The sequence below is a fragment of the Rhinolophus ferrumequinum genome, chromosome 13 (assembly GCF_004115265.2).
Source record: "Rhinolophus ferrumequinum isolate MPI-CBG mRhiFer1 chromosome 13, mRhiFer1_v1.p, whole genome shotgun sequence".
Taxonomy (NCBI): domain Eukaryota; kingdom Metazoa; phylum Chordata; class Mammalia; order Chiroptera; family Rhinolophidae; genus Rhinolophus; species Rhinolophus ferrumequinum.
In genome coordinates, this window is record NC_046296.1 from 30379920 (window position 1) to 30401486 (window position 21567).

The following is a 21567-nucleotide window of genomic DNA, read 5'->3' on the forward strand; positions in this document are numbered from 1 at the left end:
GCCATAATTTTCAGCAGATAAGAAAGTTTCCAAAAAGGTGGTATTTGAGAAGGACTTTGAAGGAAGGCTAGAGGTTTCATGGGGAAAAACTATGGTGTGCATCATAATCACCTAAAGAGCTTGTTAAAACATGGATGCTTGGGACTCACTGCCAGAGTTTGAGATTCCCTAGGTCTGAGATACAGGGGCGAAAATTTGCCTTTCTATAAAGTTCCCAGGTGATGCTGATGCTGCCCGTTCCAAGATTACATTATGAGAACCATTGCTTTAATGTAATTCATATCAAGTCACTGCTGCAGCATTCTTGTTTTTCCCTGAGCATCCAGGATACTGTGACAATTCTTGTCAAACTTCAAGAATCTTCAAGAAGTCTAATTCCATTTTGAGGGCAATAGAAATGGAAGGGGGCATATGTTATTCATTTTTGCACAGCCTTTGACATAATACAGGAATGTTTTGAAAATACTAGGTCTCAAAAATGTTATGCACTGAATCTGACTGGAGTACCAAATAATCATGCAGTAAATATCAGTAAATTCCTTATTTAATCAACCCTTAGAAAAAGGGAATAAGTGATTATCATTCCTAAGTTAGAAAAATGTAGAAAATGGTTGTCAAAGAAAAATTAACTTTGGTTCATCGTCCATCAGCAACCTTTCCTCATGTTTTGTCTTAGATACCTGTGAGTGCAGTGTATCAGAACTCAGTCTGGTGTTGACATGAGTTAGGATCAATACATACATATTTGTGGGTCTCAAATACAATAATATATGATTCAACTTGGTAAGCCACAGAACTGTAATATACTGTATGTGATATATTGAATGGTTTATAATACATTATATAATATTGTTATATACAGAATACATAATTCAGTATGCTGTGGGCATCCAGGAAACCCTGTAGAGGAGGCCAATAGATTGATTACAGTGAAAAAGGGGAGATGAGGCAGGTTCAACATGAAAGAAGTATTACAACACGCAGACTATAAAAACACATCTTATACTGGAAGAAATCCAGCTCCAAAATTGTAGCAGTCGTATTTCAATAACATCAAACAAAATCACCTAAAGTGTTCTTGGAACAGCCAAGGCTAGAATGATTTTGTTCAGTCAGATCTGTGAACCTGAGAACAACCTTCCCACCCCTTTCTTGTTGAGGCCAAGGCTGTCTCTTAATGAGTCACCCCTACTTAAACGGAGCCCAGGAGACCTCACTACCTCTAGACCTTCCTTTCAGACCGCGGAATCCTCGAGACTTCTTCCCGCCAAGGCTCCAGTTTCCGCTTCTCCGCTCCCCGGGCGCAGGAGGGACTACGCATGTGCAGAGCCCTAAACACCCCCCCCCCCCCCCCCCCGCGGCCCCACTGACGGCGAACCATGGAGACGCCAGCGAGCTTGATGCACCAGTGCCCATTGCTTCTGCCCCAAAACCGGGCGAAAACCGTGTATGAAGGCTTCATTACGGCACAGGTACTCGCCCCGGTGTTGCTTTCTCGCTAGGAGAGCCTCTCTCTTGCGGCACAGCTCCACCCTTGGAAGTCTGTGACCGAAGGGGTTAGGAGCTGGAATTGAGAGGGGCGGCACCTAATGACTCCTGGTAGACTAGAGGTTTGTTCCTCGCCGCCGCCTCCAAGTCTGGGCCAGTGTAACTGCACCAGATGTAACTGCCGCGAGGCCCGCGCGCGCCATTGGGGGGGGGGCGTGTCGGGGCAGAAGGCCACGCCCCTTCTTCCTCCGCTCTGAGTTTTACCTCTCTCCTATCCTAATTCAGCGTTTGCTCCACATTTAAACTGTTCTTCTTTTTTGCAAATTATTGGCAACCTCTATTCTCACAAACCACGACCTTCACGATGGTTGGTGGCAGTTCACGGGAATCTGTGCTAATTATATTGGTGTTTCCTGTAGAAAGAACGTTTTGGCTCTCTGTCAAGTCATGTGTACCAAACACATCCAGTTGAGAGATTTTGTAGGAAATCTTGATAACAGAATTAATTACCTTTGCTGATTCCAAGTACTCTCTCTTCTGGACTTTATTACACATAGTACACACGTGGAGGGCTTTGAAGTTTACAAAGCTCTTTCCGAGAACACGATCTCACTTAATCCTTAGCCCTTTGAGGCAGAAATTAAAAAAAAAAAAAAATTCACGTTTTACAGTTGAGTAAATCAATACATGAGAAAATGGAGAGGTTCAATTGCTTGTTCCTGATTGCAACAGAATCCCTTAAACTCAGGCTGATTGCACGTCTGAATTGTTCCCTTCTGCATTTGCACCAAGATACCTTAGAATTTTGAGTATAGACTTTTGTTCCCTGACCATTCCACTGAACATCGGTACCCTATCCAGCACTCATTCTGTTTGAGGATAGGGGCTATATCCTAGACATTACCATGTTTTGAAGTCTTAAAACATATAATCTTCAAAAATAGTGAATTATCAAATTCACTTGCTAAATGAAACTTTTACCTGCCACTAGGAATATTATGTGCTGAACAGTTTGAGATTAAGTTGCAGACATGGTTCTCTCTTATTCCTTAACATTTCAGTGTATGTAGGAGAACAACAACACACATACATAACCACAGTAGTTATCAAAATCAGGAAATTTAATTGTGATAGATACATAATACCATTATCTAATCTAGAGTACAAATTCAATTTTTTAAATGTTGCAATTACCTATTTTATACTCCTTCCCAGTCCCTTACCATTTGATGTAAGATCTTGCATTGCATTTAGTTGTGTATCTTTAACATGGAACAGTTCCTTAGTCTTTGTTTTTCATGAACTTGACAGTTTTTAAGGGCACAGGTTGGTTGTTAGGTAGAGTGTCCGTCAATTTGGGTTTGACTGATGTTTCCCCATCAAGTTCAGATTATGCACTTTTGGCAGAGATGATGCCACAGAAAGATTGTTACCTCTGATGACCTGTTTAAAGTGGCATCTGCCAGATTTTCCTTTTGTAATTAAGTACTTTTAGGGAGTTACTTTGAGGCATCAAACTCTCTCTCTCTCTCTCTTTCTCTCTTATTCTCTCTCGCACACACACACACACACACACACACACACACACACACCCCCACACCCACCCCACACACCCCAGTTATTGCATCTATTGATTTGCTTGAGTCAGTTAATACAGTGATGGTTGACAAATGATGATTTTCTAACTCCATCATTTCTTCTATATTAATTAGCATTTTATGATAAGGAGTAGTGTTCCTTTCTTTTCCATTTATTTATATCAGAATGGGCTCGGATTTTAAAAATAATTCATTTAATAGATTATAATCATTATTTATTTTGATGCTTACTTAAATTGTCTCAGATTTGGCCAATGATAGCACATTTTTATTGATATAAGTTTTTCAGGCTTTGCATTTTCTTCTGATCACTGTTTTAAAAGTAGATGTTGGCATGTAATGTTTTATTGTTTTTTAGAACTTACATAATTGTAGTTTGTAGTTCCTCTGTATCCAGGAGTTTTTTAATGGAATATTTTAAATATTTTCTCATGGAAGATCTTTTTTTGATTTTTAATTTCGTAATTTCTAATTTTATTGCATTGTGATTGTGTGATTGTAAAACTTCTACTCTGGAGCTTATTGGTCCTTTTTTTTTGTGAGTCATCCATGTATGATTTAATATGAGGGTTTTTTTTTTCTCTATTATCAGGTTATTCCTTTCCTCTTGAGTGAACTTTGGTAGTTTTTTTTTTTCTTCTTCTTCTTCAAGGACTTCATTTCATCTAGGTTTTTAAATTTATTGGCTTAAAAATTATATATAATATTATATCATCATTTTAATGTCTTTAGGGTCTATAATGATACTCCCTAAATTGGTTATCTTTTGCTACATAACTAATTTTTCCAAACCTTAGTGGCTTAAAACAACAAATATTTATTATCTTACCTTTTCTGTATATCAGGAATTCGGAGTGACTTAGCTGGATGGTTCCGGACCAGTGTTTCTCATGAACTTGCAATGATGTTGACCAGGATGTCAGTTATCTAAAGGCTTGACTAGAGCTCTAAGATTTGCTTCTAAGATTGCTCATTCACATATATGGGCTGGAGGCCTCAGTTTTTTCTATTGCTCTTGATTAGAAGGCCTCAGTTCTTCACCACATGGACCTCTACAGTGTCGCTTGATTGTCATCACAACATGGTAACTAGGTTCCTCTGAGTGAGTGATTTGACAGAGAGATCAAGCAGAAAGCTGCACAGTGCCTTTTCTCCCCTGCCTCTGAAGTTACACATATTTACTTCTGCTTTATTCTGTTAGAAGCAAGTCTAACCCCAGTCCATAATCAAAAGGAGAAATGAGGCACCAGATCTTAAAAGTAGAAGTGTCAAAGAAATTATGGATATATTTTGTAGATACCTCTTGTCCCCATTCCTATTATTGGTATTCTGTGTCTTTTTCTTTTTCCCCCTGATGTATCAAGATATAGAGGCTTATAAATTTTATTGATCTTTTCAAAGAACTATTTTTGATTTCATTGATTTTTCTCTATTTTTCTATTTCATTGATTTCTGATCTTAAGTTTCCTAGTTTCTTCAGGTGGAAGACTAGGTTATTGATATTTTTGAGAGTTTTCTTTTATAATATATATGTTTTGTGCTATGAATTTTTCTTCAAACACTGCTTTAGCTGTATAACACAAATTTTGGTATGTGATATTCTTTTTTCAGTTCAAATTCTTGTTTTTTCTTTGACTCATGAGTTACTTAGAAGAACAAAGTCTTTCTAAATGACTTTCCAGATACTTTTTAATATAGATTTATAATTTAGTAACAGAACATAATTTGTATGATTTGAATGCTTTTAAATTTATTGGAACTTTATTTTATGGCTTTGATTATGGTCTATCTTTGTAAATGTTCTGTGTGTATTTGAAAAAAATGTGTATTCTGCTGCTATTGTGTCGAGTGTTCTATAAATGTCAATTAGGTCAAGTTGATTCATAATGCTATTCAAATTTTCTACATCCTCACTGATTTTTCTGTCTATTCTGTTAATGAAAGGGATTATTGAAATCTCCAACTCATAATTTATTTTTCAATTTTTACTTTAATTTCCATCAGTTTTTGCTTCATATATTTTGAAGTTTTTAAATTAGGTACATAAATTTTAGGATTGTTACGCATTCCTGATGAACTGATTCCTTTATGATTATGAAATGACCCTTTCTGTCCCTGGAATCTGTATTTTCTAGTATTAATATAGTGACTCTGTCTTTCTCTTAATTAGTGTTGGCGTAGTTTGTCTTTTCCATTCTTTATTTTATGCATATTTGTGTCTTTATATTTAAAGTGTATTTCTTTTGGCCTTGCTTTTTTATTCAATTCTGACAACCACTTACATTTAATATAATTACCGATATGGTTGGGTTTAAATCTAGTATCTTACTGTTTGTTTTCTGTTTGTTCCATGTGTTCCTATTTATCTTTTTCCTATTTTTCTGTAATTTACATTGAGTTCTTTTTTCTGATTGCACTTATCTCTTCTGTCAGCTTATTAGCTGTTTTTTTCCCCCTAAGTAGTTGCTTTAGGGTTTATAGTCTACATTTCAAATCTGTCATTGTTTACCTTAAGTAATAATAGGATTCCATTTTATATGTACCATTGGTTTATCAGCTATATTATTTTTATCTCTTTTGTTTAGTATTTGCTCTAGGGTTTACAATATGCATCTTTAACTTATCATAATCTTTCAAGTATACCACTTCACTTCTTTTTAGTATAAGAATCTTACAACAATATACTTCTGTTTCTCATTTCTTGGCTTTTGTGCTATTGTTGTCATATATTTCTATTTATCTTATAACCTTTGCAATACATTGTTAATTTTCTTTTAAACAGTCAATTATCTTTTTAAAAAAATTAATATACTTAATTTTTAAGAACAGTTTTAGAGTTACGGAAAAATTGAGCAGATTTCATAGAGTTCTCATATGCCATCCTCTTTACTACACAGTTTGTCCTGTTATTAACATCTTACGTAGTACGGTACATTCGTTACAATTAATGAACCAATAATGGTACATTATTATTAACTCCATTCAGGTTTTATTCAGATTTTAACTTTATGCAGATATTTTTAGTTTTTACCTAATAACTTTTTTCTGTTCCAGGATCCCATCCAAGATACCACCACATTATCATGTCTCTAGGCTTCTCTTGACTATAATGGTTTCTTAGACTTGCCTTAGTTTTGATGATCTTAACATCTTTTATGATTATGAAATGACGCTCTTTATTGAGGAGTACTAGTTAAGTATATTATAGGATACTCTACTGGATTTTCTCATGATTAGACTGGGGTTATGGGTTTTTGAGAAGAACATTACAGTTTACTGTTTCATTGCATCATATCGAGGGTACATACTATCAATATAATTAATGACTATTGATGTTGACCTTGATCACTTGTCTGAAGTAGCATTTGTCAGGTTTCTTGACTGTTAAGTTACTCTTTTTTCCCCACTTTTTTTTTTTTTTTTAAAAAGGAGGGCACAGCTTACAATGGCCCATGTGAGAATCGAACTGGCAACCTTGGTGTTATTAGCACCACGCTCTAACCAACTGAGCTAACTGGCCACCCCCCTTTTACCCACTTTCTATACTGTACTCTTTAGAAGGAAATCACCATGATCAGCCCCATTGAGGAATGGGGCGTCATGTTCCCCCTTCTTTAAAGTGGACTTTCTATGTAATTTATTATATGGAATGAATTCTGTATGGGAGATTAGCTTAACTCTATTCAATTATTTATAACACTATAGATTCCTGGATATTTATTTATACTTTGGATTATAATACATTACTACTTTATTTGTTGCTCAAATTGTCCCAGCTTTGGCACAGTTAATTATTCTTTAAAGAGATTTTGAATATAAGAAAAAAGTCTTTTATGTTTACGTACATAGTTAATGTTTCTGGTACTCTTTGTTGTATGTCCAGCTTTTCATTTCTTTTCATTTACTTTCTTCCTGAAGTTCGTCCTTTAACATTTCTTGTAGTGCGTATCTGCTACTGATGAATTCTTTCAGCTGTTTTATGTCTGAAAAATTGTTTATTTACGCTTTTGAAAGATACTTTCACTGGGTATAAGATTCTTGGTTGACTTTTTCTTTTAGTACCTTAAAGATGTTGCTTCACTGTCTTGCATTATTTTTTATGAGAAATCTTGACTCTGATCTTTACTTGTACCAAGTGTATTATTTTTCTTTGGCTACATTAAGATTTTTCTTTTTAATCATTGATTTCTGTCAATTTATGATGTACCTTGGTGTAGTTTTCTTCATGTTTTTCATCTGTAGGGTTTGTGGAGTTTTTTTGGATCTGTGAGTATGTATTTTTATTTAATTTGGAAAAACTTCAGCCATTATTTCTTCAAAATTTTTTTTGTTTCTTGCTCTCTCTTCCCTATATTGGGGACTCCAAATACATGCATGTTAGGCCAACTGTAAGTTGTTGCATAATTCACTGATGGTCTGTTCATTTATTTTTTTTTCTCTCCCCAGTTCCTCTGTTTTATTTTGGATGCTCTATTCCTGTGTTTCAGGTACACTGATATCTTCTTTTGCAAGGTTTAATCTGCTGTTAATACCATCCAGCATATTTTTCATCTCAGACATTGTATATTTTCAATTCAGGTGTTATATCTTTCCTGTGTCTGTTTAGCATACTCATGCTTTTCTCTACTTTCTTGGACATACATAATTATAAGTGCTTAAAAATTTTAAAGCAGTTCTATCATCTGCCATTTTTGTATTTGTTTTTCTTGATTTTTCTCTTTATTGTGAATATTATTGCCCTGCTTCTCTGTATACCTGGTATACTTTCATTGAATGCAGACATTGTGCATTCTATCTGTTGAGTGCTAGATATTTTTATTCTCTTAAACATTCTTGAGATTTGTTCAAAGCTGCAGTTAAATTACTTGGCAATAGTTTGATCTTTTCAAGATTTGCTTTTCACTTTGTCAGGCAGGAACAGAACAGACTTTAGCCTGGACTGATTTGGCTCTACCACTCTTCTGCTCTCATTTGATGGTTCTTATAATACAAGAGTTTCTACTTTGACTGGTTAGAACATGACTACTCTCAGCCTTGTGTGAGCTCCAAGATTGTTTTGTGGGCTCCATTCTCATGATTCCCCAGCTTTAGGTGGTTTTCTCACATCCATGCAGTAGGCAGTACTAAAGACTTGTCTCCCTTTGAGGAATCCTTTGAAATTCTTTAGGTTTACTCTCTGTACTTCTTTTTCTCCATATATTAGGTTGGTGCAAAAGTAATTGTGGTTTAAAAGATTAATAATTGCAAAAACCTCAATTACTTTTTCAGCAACCTAATATTTCTCTCCTCTTTGGTACTGTACCTTTTGAATTCTGCATGCCTTGGCCTCACCTAACTCACCTCTGTCTTCTCAAATCGGGGAGAATGTTGGCCTGTATTTGGTTTTCCATTCTTGCCTTGCAGCCTGAAAATTCTCCTGGTTGTAAGTCTGAACACCTACAGAGATTTTTTTCATTTGTTTCCCTTCTTTTAAGGATCATTGTCCTGCAATGCCTATTGTTTGATGTCTGAAAACCAGTATTTTATACATATTTTGTTCAGTTTTTTTAGTTAATGTGGAAAGGTAAATCCTGTCCCTCTTATTCCATCATGGCTAGAAGCAGAAATTCCCTTTCAGTTTCTTAAGCATTCTAGTCCATTGTTGCTTTTTTATAAATTTTGCTTTGAGTGGTCTGATGCGAAACCTGTTTTGTTTCCCATATAAGTTATTTGATCTTTTTCTTAGAAGATATTCACTTCTCCCCTAATTTGTAAAGCCTGTTTATTAAGATATGTCTCAGAGTGGATCCTTATGAGTCACTTCTCATGTGTCCATTTGTTTTCAGTATGTGAATTTGCAGAAAGTATGTTTGGATTATAATTTTAAATGTTCTTTTCTACTATTTTGTTTTCCTTTTCAAATTCTCCAGTTATTTGTATACTGGATTTTCTTTGCTTGTTGTCCATTTCGATTTCTTTTCTGATAGTCTTTAATGTTTTTCTCATTTGACAATTTTCTTGCTTCTATTTTGCCCTCCTCTGAAATTTTTGTTTTACTCTATTCTTTCTCGAGCACTTATTAATTTATTCTTCCATTTTAATATCATTTTGTCTTTTTCTTAATTTTTTTTACAACTTCTGTTCTTAGTTTTTGAATTTCTGAATCTGGGTATAAATGCTCACTTAATATATAATTCAGTATTGTAATTTGTTTATGACTTGTGGTTTTTGTTTGCATGGTGGATTGTCATCACCTGAAATGCTTTGTCTCATGGTAGCTGGGCGTGAAGATAATGCCTTTGAATTTGTGAACAGTTTGGCTGTTTGCAATAGTTTTAAAATTACTAATTCAAGAATACCCACATCTGTTGGTGACCAAAATTTTGTTTATTTAATGGAGATTTTTTTGGTAGTGCCGAGGGAGGAGTTGAGTATTTTTATTTTGTTATAAGATCCTAAGTTTCCCATGCTTACTTTTTCCTCCTAACACCCAGTATGCAAACAATGTCTCTGCCTGCCTTTTTACCATCTTTTATTCCTACATTTCTTTTCCAAGATAAGCTCCTTGACTTTTGTGTGTTCATATTTAGTCCTCTCCCTGTGTTCTACCAGATTCCGATCTACTAGAACTCTTTATTAGTTTTGCACTTGGTTCAGTCCCCTTTTAACTCTTCCTTTCATTTATTTTCTGAACCCCCAACTTTCTGGGAGCCCAGAGTGGAAACCACTGGAAAGTAGTTTATATTTTTCTTCCTACAGGTAATTTGAAGTTTATGGGTGTTCTCTACTTTCTGATTTTGCTGAAGAAATGGGATTTTTGTGGTTTTATTTGTTCTTACTATTGATCTATATAGTTTTTTTGGAGGATGTGTAGACAGATTCACTTTTAGGCGACTTTTGTTCCCTATAAGCCTGGGAAATCTTCTTGAGAGTAATTAACTAAAAACTAATTTAGATATTTTCTTGAATCAGAAAAAAATGATGCCATGTGATACGGCATTTGACCTTTTAAAATGGTGGTATTTTGCAAATAAGGTACTTTGGAATTTTATTCTTTCAGATAACAGATCAGTGGAGTAGTTTTACTGTTTTTCATGTAAATTTTGAATTCCAGATTGTTCTTATACCTATGTGTGGGATGTCTATAAAGTTAGGTTAAAGTTACTACATAATACCTTTTAGTGCTTTAATGAAATAGTGAATTATTGTTACTTGACCTTTTGAAAAGGTCAGTAGTACATTTTGTTTCATTTTTTTAAAGGACATTTAAATGTAATGAAAGTCAGAACTGTAATATTACCATGAAAGTAAAGGTTATGGGGTACATTTAATTGTGTTCCTCTGTTTTTGAAACTGCTTTGAGGGAGACTGTGCTAAAATTCTCGTGGTAATTGTTTCTCGAGAATTTTATTACTCTTTTTCATTTTATACTGTTGGAGTAAAAGATTATATTTGTTTGTCTTTTTCTGCTTACCTTTACTCAGATTTCATGTGTTTTATCCTATTTAAGGTACAAAGTTTAAGCTGCTTACTCATTCACTCTCTCAAAGTAAAACTGAATATATTTCTCAGAGAATAGTCCTTCCTTCCTTAGACTCTTGAGTAAAATTTGGTATATTTAAATGTGTAGTTAGTGAATATTTAAATTAAAAGAAGTAATTTTATATGTTAGCAATATTATTTATTAAAGGCCCGTGAGTGTGGGAGAATTAAATATATTCTGATTTACGAAAATATTTCTCTATATATTTAGAGTAAATATATTTTCATTTTATTAAAATTTAGAAAATTGAATCCTATAATATATTATATTCTTATTTTACATTGTGATTTTTTTCTTCCATGTTCAAAGCAATTTGAAGGAATTTTCTTTTTCATACATTCATTTTCTAAGAATAACATTGAAATTTCTTTATGTCTACTGTCACAAAGTTCTTTAATAATGTTTTGATTTCCCAATAATTACAAATTATCCAACAGTTATTTTCTCTCAAATGGAATATTATGTTGCTTGTATTTTAACATGTATAAAGATTTGGATAAAGTTTTCTTTTAGAAAAGAAAGAAAACATTGCCTTTTCTATGTGATTTTTAACATTAAGTGAACTCATAAGATTAAGTGAAAGATGAAAATTTGAACCTTTAAATATTTTCCACAGGGAAGAGATTTCCACCTTAGAATATTGTTGCCTGAAGATTTACAACTGAAGAATGCAAGGTGATGATGTGGTGTTTTTTATATACATGCATCTTTGTGGGATGGGCAGTCAGTTAATCTTGTGGAAACTGATTCTAGTCATTAGAGTTTTGCTTAAAATGCTTATTAGTCAGTTAACCAGAAACATTTCTGATTTTCCCGAATCAGTGTGCATTTGTAAATGATTTTCCCTAGTGCTGAACTGCTTTTCAAAGGTGACACATTTATTCTCTAAATTTTTATTTTCATTTAAAGCAGTAAATAGCAATTGTGTAAACTTTACTAACAAATGCTGAACTGATTTATAAAGGGGGAGTACAAAAGAATTAGAAAGTTAACATATTAAGCAAAAGTTAACATATTAAGGAGAAAAACATAGCAAAAGGTAAGTTAAGGACTGAATTGAATTGATGTGGCCAAGTTGGTGGCAAGGGACGAGTTGGTGGCAAGGAACAGAAAGTATATTTGGAGATGGATTTCTTATGGGCAGTTGAATGAGCTACTCTGTCACCAACAGAAGAGTTACTGGTGAGAATGGGAGTTAGCAGACCAAGAATGGAGGGAATCATGATGGTTTGAAAAGGCCAAGTTTGGGAAAATTCAGGGAGGCCTCCTACTACTAGGTAAGTGAAAGCGGTTCCTAGAAGAGTTACTTACCTAGCAATATTGAGAGCATAACTGAGGTGAACCAGTAGATAGATGAACATTAACTTACCACTTCTTACACAATAAAAGTATGTATCCTTTTAGTTACATTACTCTGGAATTGGAAGATTATATTGCTGCATATACTTTCTGAAATACAGGTTCTGTACATTATGATCAAAACTGTTGGTTTTCCTTAATCTCCTTGGAGAATAATCTAGTTCAATAGGGTATGTTAAAATTTTAAAAAGATGTACTGTTTGCATATTATTTACTGATTGCGGTTATTTGTATTTTGAAATAAAATTAGTACTGACAGTGTGAAGACCAGACTTTCAACTCTGTAAGCGGTAAAAGTTTTATTAATCTCTCAGAATTATGTTTATGTCATTCTTTTTAACATACATGCATGTTTGTGTTACCCATAGATATGTTTTTTCCTTTTAATTCTGAACAATGAAATTATTTTATTCCATTAAAATTTTAGATTACTATGTAGTTGGCAGCTGAAAGCGATACTTAGTGGCTACCATCAAATAGTACAACAGGTAAGTTCTTTGAACAGTTTATGTTTTAAGCAAGGGTAAGAAATTACTAAATTTACTCATTTTTAAAAGACCTACTTTGCAGAATATTGTAACAAACTAGTAGTTGCTGAATTTTGTAGGTTTCATCTCTATGAAATATTTTTAGGATCCATGCATTATATAAAATGCTTTCTTTCTTAGAATCCTTAGCACATCTCCAGGCAGAATTTGTGTTTAAACTGATTTCTATCCTTGAGACTGTAGGGTTTTCAAATATATTCAGCCTTATCCATATCCATCACTTTTTGAGTGATTTTTTTTTTTTTCTGCTGAGATCAAATATTAATGTTATAAAAAAATCTTAGGACTCATTTAGGAGTTGTAGGATGTCTGTGGCAAAAAATGGGGTTGCAGTTCCAGATTAGTAACAGAAAAGATGTGGTGGGTATCACTTAGGATCATAAACACATATGTAATGAGTACATGTAAAGGCAGCATGGTTGAAATATAGGCAGGATTCTTTTATTTTTTATTATTTTATAACTGGAAGTTTGTACCTTTTGAGCACCTTTATCCATTTCGCCTACCCCTACACTCCAATTTAGTTCTTCTTAATGTTTAGGTTCCTCTATCTGGAAATTCCTTTAAATATTAGAGAAACTTAAAAACAAACAAACAAACAAAAACTGTCACTAAAGCCACTGAAAAAAATGAAATGCCTCTTACAGAAAAAAAAATGTAAGTAGAATCTTGTTTCCTTTGTATGTTCCCGATCTCCTACATTTTCTTTATGTTGAAGTCAGGTTATTATGTATGATAACTAACAATGACAGTCACTCTTACATAAAGCATTACTGAACCACAAAGAAATAATAGGAGACAAACTGTTTGATTTGTTGAATGTAGGCTATCATTATTAGAAGTATAGTTACAACAGTTTTTTAAGGGGGTGTGTAAATTATTTGTTTTCTCTCTGTTGCCCCTTCCCCATCTTGTGACTGATGGTTTATATTGTATACTGAAGTTTAAGAAATGAATTCGTTGAGAAATTTAAGTAATCTGAAAAAACTTGCTAATAAAGACTAAGTATAATAATAAGATCTGTTTTTCTCCACTAATTCATTCACCAATTCTCTCACCAATTCAAGAGGGTTCCTAGAAAAAGTCCCAGTAACTGCTTTATATCCTTGCTGTCCAGCTGGTCTTGTAGTATTGTAATACCCAGTATTAGTTTGAGTATTTGTTTTATTCCAAAGTCCTGGTGAATGTTACTATTCTTGTATCATTTTTAACTAGTAAATATGGGTTGGGGCTGGGGGGTCAGCAGTCTTTTTCTGTGAAGGGCTAGATAGTAAATTTTTCAGCCTTCGTGGGCCGTAAGATCTCTTTTGCAGCTACTTAACTGCCCTTGTAGCACCCAAGCAGCCATGACAAGAGGTAAAGGAATGGCATAGCTACGTTTCAGTACAACTTTCTTTACAAAAGCAGGCATTGGCTGGACTTAGCCTCTGGGCTGTAGTTGTAGACCCTTGATATAATTTATTATTCATATCTAATAAACTGGGGGGAGGGGCGGGATACTGTATACAAGAAGGGAAAGTCAGAGATTTTGTTTTATAAACATGTGCCCATTGAAAGCTATACTAAGATGTGAGTCATGTCTCATGCATTGTTGAAATATCTTAGATTATTATTTTTTGTGTCTAAAAAGAGTGAACAAATTCAAATACATTGACTTTGTTCAGAACTGTGTGGCTGTAGTACAGTACATCACAAAAAGTAACAAATCTAGAGTATTTTGATTCCAAGAAGAGAAATAATATAGTTTTATAATTCTTAAATATTTTTCTACTTTAGAAGGTTTTTTTTACATTTTGTTATAATAGTTTTACGTATTGAGAGATTGACTCCTTTTGAATTAATATGGGTTATTTGTGAAAGGACAAAAATAATTATGGGTGGTTTTTAAGGTCAAGAAAAAAATAAAAATAGACAGTATTATTGATGAATAATTGTTCATTCATTATTCTAACTAGATTTTTAAAAATTGTATAGATTTGCCTGTTTTTTATAGTTTATGCTCCTATTTCCACTTTCTTCACTTCCATCACTTAAAAAAAAATGATGTGATTTGCTAGACTTGACTGTAATCAGTGCTGAAGGAACAGAGGCGTGTGTGAAGTTTTAGTGACATTCTTACGCAATTCAGTATATCTCACCAGAGTAGATTTTAGGCTTTAATTACTCTTTCAAAATGAAATTGGTAGGAATAGTAGGGATGATGACCAATACTCCAATTCTTACACTTTTATGATGTAGACATAGCTAATATTTTTTTCATATAAACATGGACCTGCATTTTATTTCAGTTTTAGTGCATGGAATATTCATTGTACAAGCGAAATTAATTGGAAATGTTGTTTTGATCTAGAGAATGCAGCACTCTTCTGACCTAATGAGCTTTATGATGGAGTTGAAGATGGTTTTGGTAAGTATTTGTTTGCTAACGCTGTTTCCATATTCTGTAAGTCTTGATTATTTTTGTAATTCCTTTAAAAACTAACATGATTAGAATTTAAAACTTCTCAACTCCCAGACACTTAATGTGTTTTTTTTATTGTGTGCATAAATATGGATGGTACTTTTCTTGAACTGCATGAGGGACAGAACTGTGTATAAGAACCAGCTTGATTATATAATAAACTGGGTACACTTGAAACTAGTCTTAGGCAGGTGGTGAAGAAATAAAATATAGTGCTGGTCTGTGAGAGAACTGAACATCAACGGAGAGATTGGATAGTCACACATAAAGATATACAATGTATAAGCAATTTTGTGTAAAGCTGCAGATTACTGCAAAACTAGTTAGGCTTCATTACATACATTTAGTGTCATAGACTGATTATTCAGTTAATCAATGATGCATAACATACTTGATTATTTATCCTGTAGATATTATTATTATTATTTTTTAAATTTTTTATTATGCAAGTTTTTAACATAAACCAAAGAAGAGGGAAGGCTAATATGTATGTATACCCATGGGGCCATGACCTAACTTCAACATTTTGCCAGTCATACATTTTCCCTACTCGTTTAGGAGAAAGGGACTGGAGTATTTTAAAGAAAAACCTGGACATTGTGTACATTCCTCCATAAATATGTCATTATGTATCTTTAACAGCTAAGTGTTTTTGGTCTGTCTTTAAATACGCTATAATAACCCCAACAAAGTTAGTGATAATTCCCTATCGCTGCTTTATTTGTATCAGTATGCAAACAAGGTCCACACAGTATATTTAGTTGATGTATCTCTTAAGTGTCTTAATTTATAGCAGCTCCTGCTCTTTCCCAAACCCTATTTTTTTTACATACCATCTACTAGATTATGTATCCTATAAAATTTCCCACATTCTAGATTTGGTTTATTAGATTTTATTTGTGGTATCTTTTAACATATTCTTCTACCTTTTTTTTTTGTAATTTGGTAGTTAGATCTAGAGGTCCCAATACAGTTTGGTTCATTTGTTCTGCTAATAATACTTTGTGCTCTGTACTACGTATATTGCATCAGGAGGTGTAGAGTGTCTGATAGTTCCTCCTTCAGAAAACTTAAGATTGATTAATAGGTTTAGATCCATCCAATAATAAGTTTCCCGTCAACCTATCGCCTAATGATTTTTAGCATCCAATGACGGTCGTTACCTACATCCACTATTTCATTAGAGGTTACAAATGGTGGTTTTTAAAAGTTCCATCATCTACTTTTATTAGCTGAAAGTCTTCCATAGGGAAGAACTTCCCCTCATCAGTTATTTGGTTAATTTGAGGTATAGCTCATACTGGAGAGATAGGATAAGTGCTCATTTCTTTTCCTTTTTTATTTTTATTTTTTTAAATCAGTTTTTAGAACAATAGTTGGTGCCTAGAAACTCTCAAAGGGAGCTAATGATTTTTTTTTTAATATCATTATGAACTTTGTTTTTATATATTTGATTAATCTGTTTCAACCATTCCTTTTTGATGCTTAAATTGTACCATTTTTGGTCAGTATAAAGCCCTTCATATTGGCTTCTGAGTTCTTCTGACACAACCCAAGCTTTGGTTTCTGCCATCACTTGCTCCATATTCATTTACTCTTCCTATTCCAGAACCGTGGTCAGTTACTTTTCCAAAGAGCCGTGGTTTCTTTGTAGGAAATGGTATTTGGATGCTACCACAATCTAGATACTGGAGTGCTTACTGTGATTACTTCTAGGCTTTTTGAGAAGACAAAGCTAGGAAAAAATGCTTTTTCAATTAATCATGAGTTCACATTGATATTTCAACTCAAATTTGGCATTAAAGTACTTTCAGTCCTTTAATTTTATGCTTATATCTTTTTTCTCTTACTCCGAAAATCTTGGTTTCTAGTATTACCATAGTTATTATTTTTTGTCTATTGGTCATGTAATTTTGAAGAAACAATCATTCATTTAAAACAAATAAAATATTGAGGTTAATCTTTCAGTCATGGTATTCTATTTAGTACATTTTTTATTGTGTTTCTGAATAAAATGCGATCATATATTTTAGCTTTCTAAAGAAATTATGGACACAGTTGGTGATGATATTGCACATTTATGACAGTGTACCTAAAAATGTAAGAATTATTGGTTTAGTTGTTGGGATGGGTTGTCAGTAATAGGGTTCCTGTAATATAATCACTGATGAGAGTATTGATGCCCAAATGAAATTAGTAGTTACTTTATTTTTTAGGAAATTTGGTAACTCTCCCATGGCATTTCCTAGTAATACCCAAGCATATAGTAGGAGTTCAGTATGTACTTAATAAATGAACAGTTACCTATATTTAAAAACAAAAAACTGTGTGAGGTGTAGGTTATTTTATTCCTATTTTAGAGCTGAGTCATGGAGTGCCTAAGTCCTCAAAGGTAGGCAGTGTTCAAGTTAGAAGTTAAAACCTCTGTTTATAAAGCCTGTTTTCTACTGTGCACCTTTGCCTCCTTCTCTGTGAAGTATGCTTTGCTTCTCAGCCTTTGCTCTTTTTCCTGTTCTGGTTCTAGAATGGGAGTAATTTGATCCAAGGTAGAAAGAAGGCAGAGCTTACAAATGTCATAGACCTAGGATTAAAATACATTTTTATTATCCAAGTTTCTTTTTGCCTTCAATATTTGTGGATAGCAACAATTAATATTTCTGAATAAAAATAGCAATTTCAAAGGAAATATGTATAGCTGTTTTGTATATAAGTACAAGCACTATACTGATTCATTTTTTTAGTAACAGGATAATCTTAATGCCCGTTTATTTTTATGGACCATCAGGCTACTTACATAAAACATTAGGTATTTAGTTTGTAAAAAAGGCACTGTTCTCTTTGTCTTCTAGCAGTTTACCTTCTAATTACATCTAAATTGACATTCTGGGCCTTACAGAACTGCTTTTTCAGGTTGTTTTTTTTTCCTTTATGTTTATTTTGTATCTAAAGCGGATTTATAACTGTATTAAAGTAGTTTCAGCTAATAGTCTTCTTTTGGAGATACTGTTTTGTAAAATCTCTTTATTTCTAGTGTTATCTTTAATAGTATCCTATACTTGTTAAAAAGAAAAGTATAAGGACTATTAGATTAAGCATATATTTAAAGGATTAAAATGTATGCCTTTTATTAGGGTTACATTTACCAGAAACATTTATAATTTTTATACTTGTTCCCATATGGTTTTGTTATTTTTGGTATCATATTTCTTTTTAAATTTTATTTCTTTACATTTTAGAATACCTTTTGGTAATCCAGACCATATGAACATCTATGTAATTTGTAGATTATTTTTACTTCAAATATGATTAGGTTAACACTTTTGAAGTAATTGGTAATTTTCAGCCTAGCAATTCTAACTACGTTTGTGTTGCTTCTAAAACATGTAAATTTTAGTTTTGTTTGGAGGAACATAAACTATCTAGAAAATAACATAGGTGGGCCTATTAGGGAAAGGAACTGTGATCTAGCCAGATGGCAAAATAGTTGGACTTACTTGGTCTGGGAGTTATACAGAATGAAGAGAGAAATTAGCAGGTAAATATTTATTGGGATAATGAAGGATTTTTGTTTGTAAGGATGTGATTCATAATAGTATACGAATATATCAGTCTAGAAAGTATATTTAGATTTCAGGCTTTTGTTTAAAGGTAAATGTCATTTTCTATCAAACATTATATCTGTAGGAGTAGAAAAATGGTGAAGCCTTAGGGATGAGTTTTGTTTTTTTTTTAACTTTTTTCATCTTTGGTAGGCGTCTTTGGTAGGAGAATATTCAAGTCTTAAGGTTGAGTGGTATAAGTGACATTTTTTCCTTTTTTTAAATTTTTATTAAAATATAGCTAACATACAATATTATATTATATTAGTTTCAGGTATACACAATAGTTATTTAACAATTATATACCTAAAGAAGTGATCACCATGGTAAGTCCAGCAGCCATCTGACACTGTACCATGCCATCACAATATTATTGATTATATTCCCCATGTTGTACATCACATCCCCATGACTTACTTCTTTTATACCTGGAAATTTGGACCTCTTATTCTTCTTTCCCTTCCCCCTCTTTTTTAAGTTTTCGATTACAGTTGACATTCAGTATTATTTTATATTAATTTCAAGTGTACAGCATAGTGGTTAGACATTTATATAACTTAAGAAGTAATAATTGACATTTTTATGTGACCGTCAGTGTAGTCCTTTAACTTTTCAAGTCCCTTTTTTTTTTTTTTTTTTTTTTTTGATCAGAAGGGGAATGTTTCAGCTGGATTTTCTGTAAAACATAATGGACACTTTAGGCACAAAGAAGGTTACAAAATTGTGTTCTGTAATCAGTTACAGTTCATTGTCTAGCATTCCACAGCTGATTCAAGTTTTTTCTTTTAAACAGGAAGTTGCTTTAAAGAATAAACAAGAGCTACATGTCTCACTTCCTCCTCCCCAGTTCTACTCAAGCCTTATTGAAGAGATAGGAACTCTTGGCTGGGATAAGTATGTCTATTTTAAAATACTCATGTTAGAGAAATGCCTTTCTTTTACACATTTCAATTTAATATATTTGCAGTTTTAGCAGTTTATTTTATACCTGCTTTCAGTCAAAATGTTTCCTCTAATCCTTGTTGTGGCTATGAATTAAAGGAATATCATAAAAAAATTGACCTACAAGGTAAAATAGTACATATAATTTGGAAAAAATAACATTTTAATGTACACAGTAAAATGTTTCCATATTTTCGCTGACCATAACATTATTTTAACTTCTTTTGTTTTTTAGTTTTATTGAGATATAATTGACAAATAAAAGCATAATAAATTGAAAGTGTACACTGTGATGATTTTACATACTTTAGGAAAGGAGTTCCACAATTACGTTAATATATGAATCACCTCCAATATTTGCCTGTTTTTTCCTGACACTTTTGAGGTCAGTTTTCTTGTTTCTGTTATATAGGGAAGAACTTTTGGAACTTTTGAATGCCATTTTGTTGACATCATCCAATATATTTCGTTTTGTATCTACCATCTTGCTATGTTTTCTATTTATCTCACCTGTTTTGTTTCTTTTCATCTGCCTTCATTTGAATTAGTAATTTTATTATATTTTTCTTTCCATTAACTTGTTATACATTCTTTAGAGGTTTATGATTCTTTAGAGATTATCTTAAAGATTACAAAATACATATAGCAAAATATACAATGTTACTTTTATCAGTTTCCTTATAATGCAAGGATCTAAAACTTCTTAATACATTTTATCCCCCCTTCGCCTTTTGTGCTATTATCTTGCATTTTAAGACTACATTAAAAATTTACAAACTTTCAAAATTTTTCAGTTTATGTGTGTATGTGTATGTTTACATATGTGTATATTTATATGTGTGTGTGTGTGTGTGTGTATATTATATATGGTATATACACATGCAATAACACACAATTATTTCTTCCAGTGTTCTTCATTCCTCCCTTCAGTTTTATCCTTCTGTCTAGAATTATTTTCCTCCTGCCTAAAGAATTCCTGCTAGTACTTTTTAGTTGTGATATAGTTGTCATATGATTTTATATTAGTTTCAAGGTTACAACATAATGATTCTATATATATATATTATGAAATGATCACAGTAAGTCTGGTTACCATCCATCACCACACATGGTTACACATAGTTTTTCTTGTGACAAGAACTTTTAAGATTTATTGTTTTAGCAACTTTCAAATATACAATACAGTGTTATTAACTGTTACCACCATGCCATGCATTACATTTCCATTACTTATTTCTTTTAATAACTGAAATACCTTTTGACCCCTTTCACAATGCTTCATCTACCTCTTGTTTGCTTTGCTTTTTGGGTTATTCCTCCAAGAGTGCCTACTGAGAGCTTGGGGATATTCAATGGGGCTTTTTCCCTCTGGTGGGTTCTAAATTCTAATTATGAGATTTCTAAATATTCTCACTTTTTATTCATTGACTTTCTGCTTGGCTTTTTATCCTCTTATCCATTGCAGTTTATGGATTTATCAAAGGTTTTGGTGGAAAATTGTCAAAATATTAGGTCGAGGTCTCTGGCCCCACCTTTCACCAGACTCTGGTCCTTTAAGTTTGTTATTTTTCTATTCTCAATTGCCAAAAATGAGGCTAGGTTTTTTGTTGTTGTTTTGCCACTTAATAATTGTTCACTGACTGGGCCTTTTGCCCATGTCCTTCTCTTTGCTCTGTGCCCAGAATTAGTAAATAAACTAAGGGAAAAATGGCTGCAAAGTGTGGGCTTACTCTCTTCTGTTCCCCAAAAGTGTGGGCTCACCTCTCCTCTGTTCCCCCTTCGTCAGAACCTTGGTCCTTCAAGTCCTGGTTGCCGTATCATTTCTTTGATAACTTCAGGCTTTTTTTTTTTTTTTTTTTTTTTGCCTTTCATTAGATTATTCTAGTTGTTCTCAGTGAAATTGTTGGTCTGTAGCAAGCTACTCCATCCCAGCCAGAAATGTGTAATTTTAAATGTATTTTTATGGTGACCTCAAGGGCTGGTTAATGTTTATTCATGAGATTAGGCTTTATTTGATAAGGTGCCATTACTGAATAAGATTTGGGATGGA

The 21567-nt window shown here is 33.1% G+C and overlaps 1 protein-coding gene across 1 annotated transcript in view; it reads left to right on the top strand.

Moving 5' to 3' along the window:
• Positions 1-1344: 1344 nt before the first annotated feature.
• FANCL (FA complementation group L) overlaps positions 1345-21567 on the top strand; it is a 57304-nt gene continuing 37081 nt past the window's right edge. Inside the window, exons 1-5 of the mRNA XM_033125076.1 lie at positions 1345-1472; positions 11225-11283; positions 12395-12455; positions 14866-14922; positions 19369-19469. Coding sequence (XP_032980967.1) covers positions 1380-1472; positions 11225-11283; positions 12395-12455; positions 14866-14922; positions 19369-19469 — 371 coding nt within the window. The 5' untranslated portion in view covers positions 1345-1379. The remainder of the gene's footprint in view (positions 1473-11224; positions 11284-12394; positions 12456-14865; positions 14923-19368; positions 19470-21567) is intronic.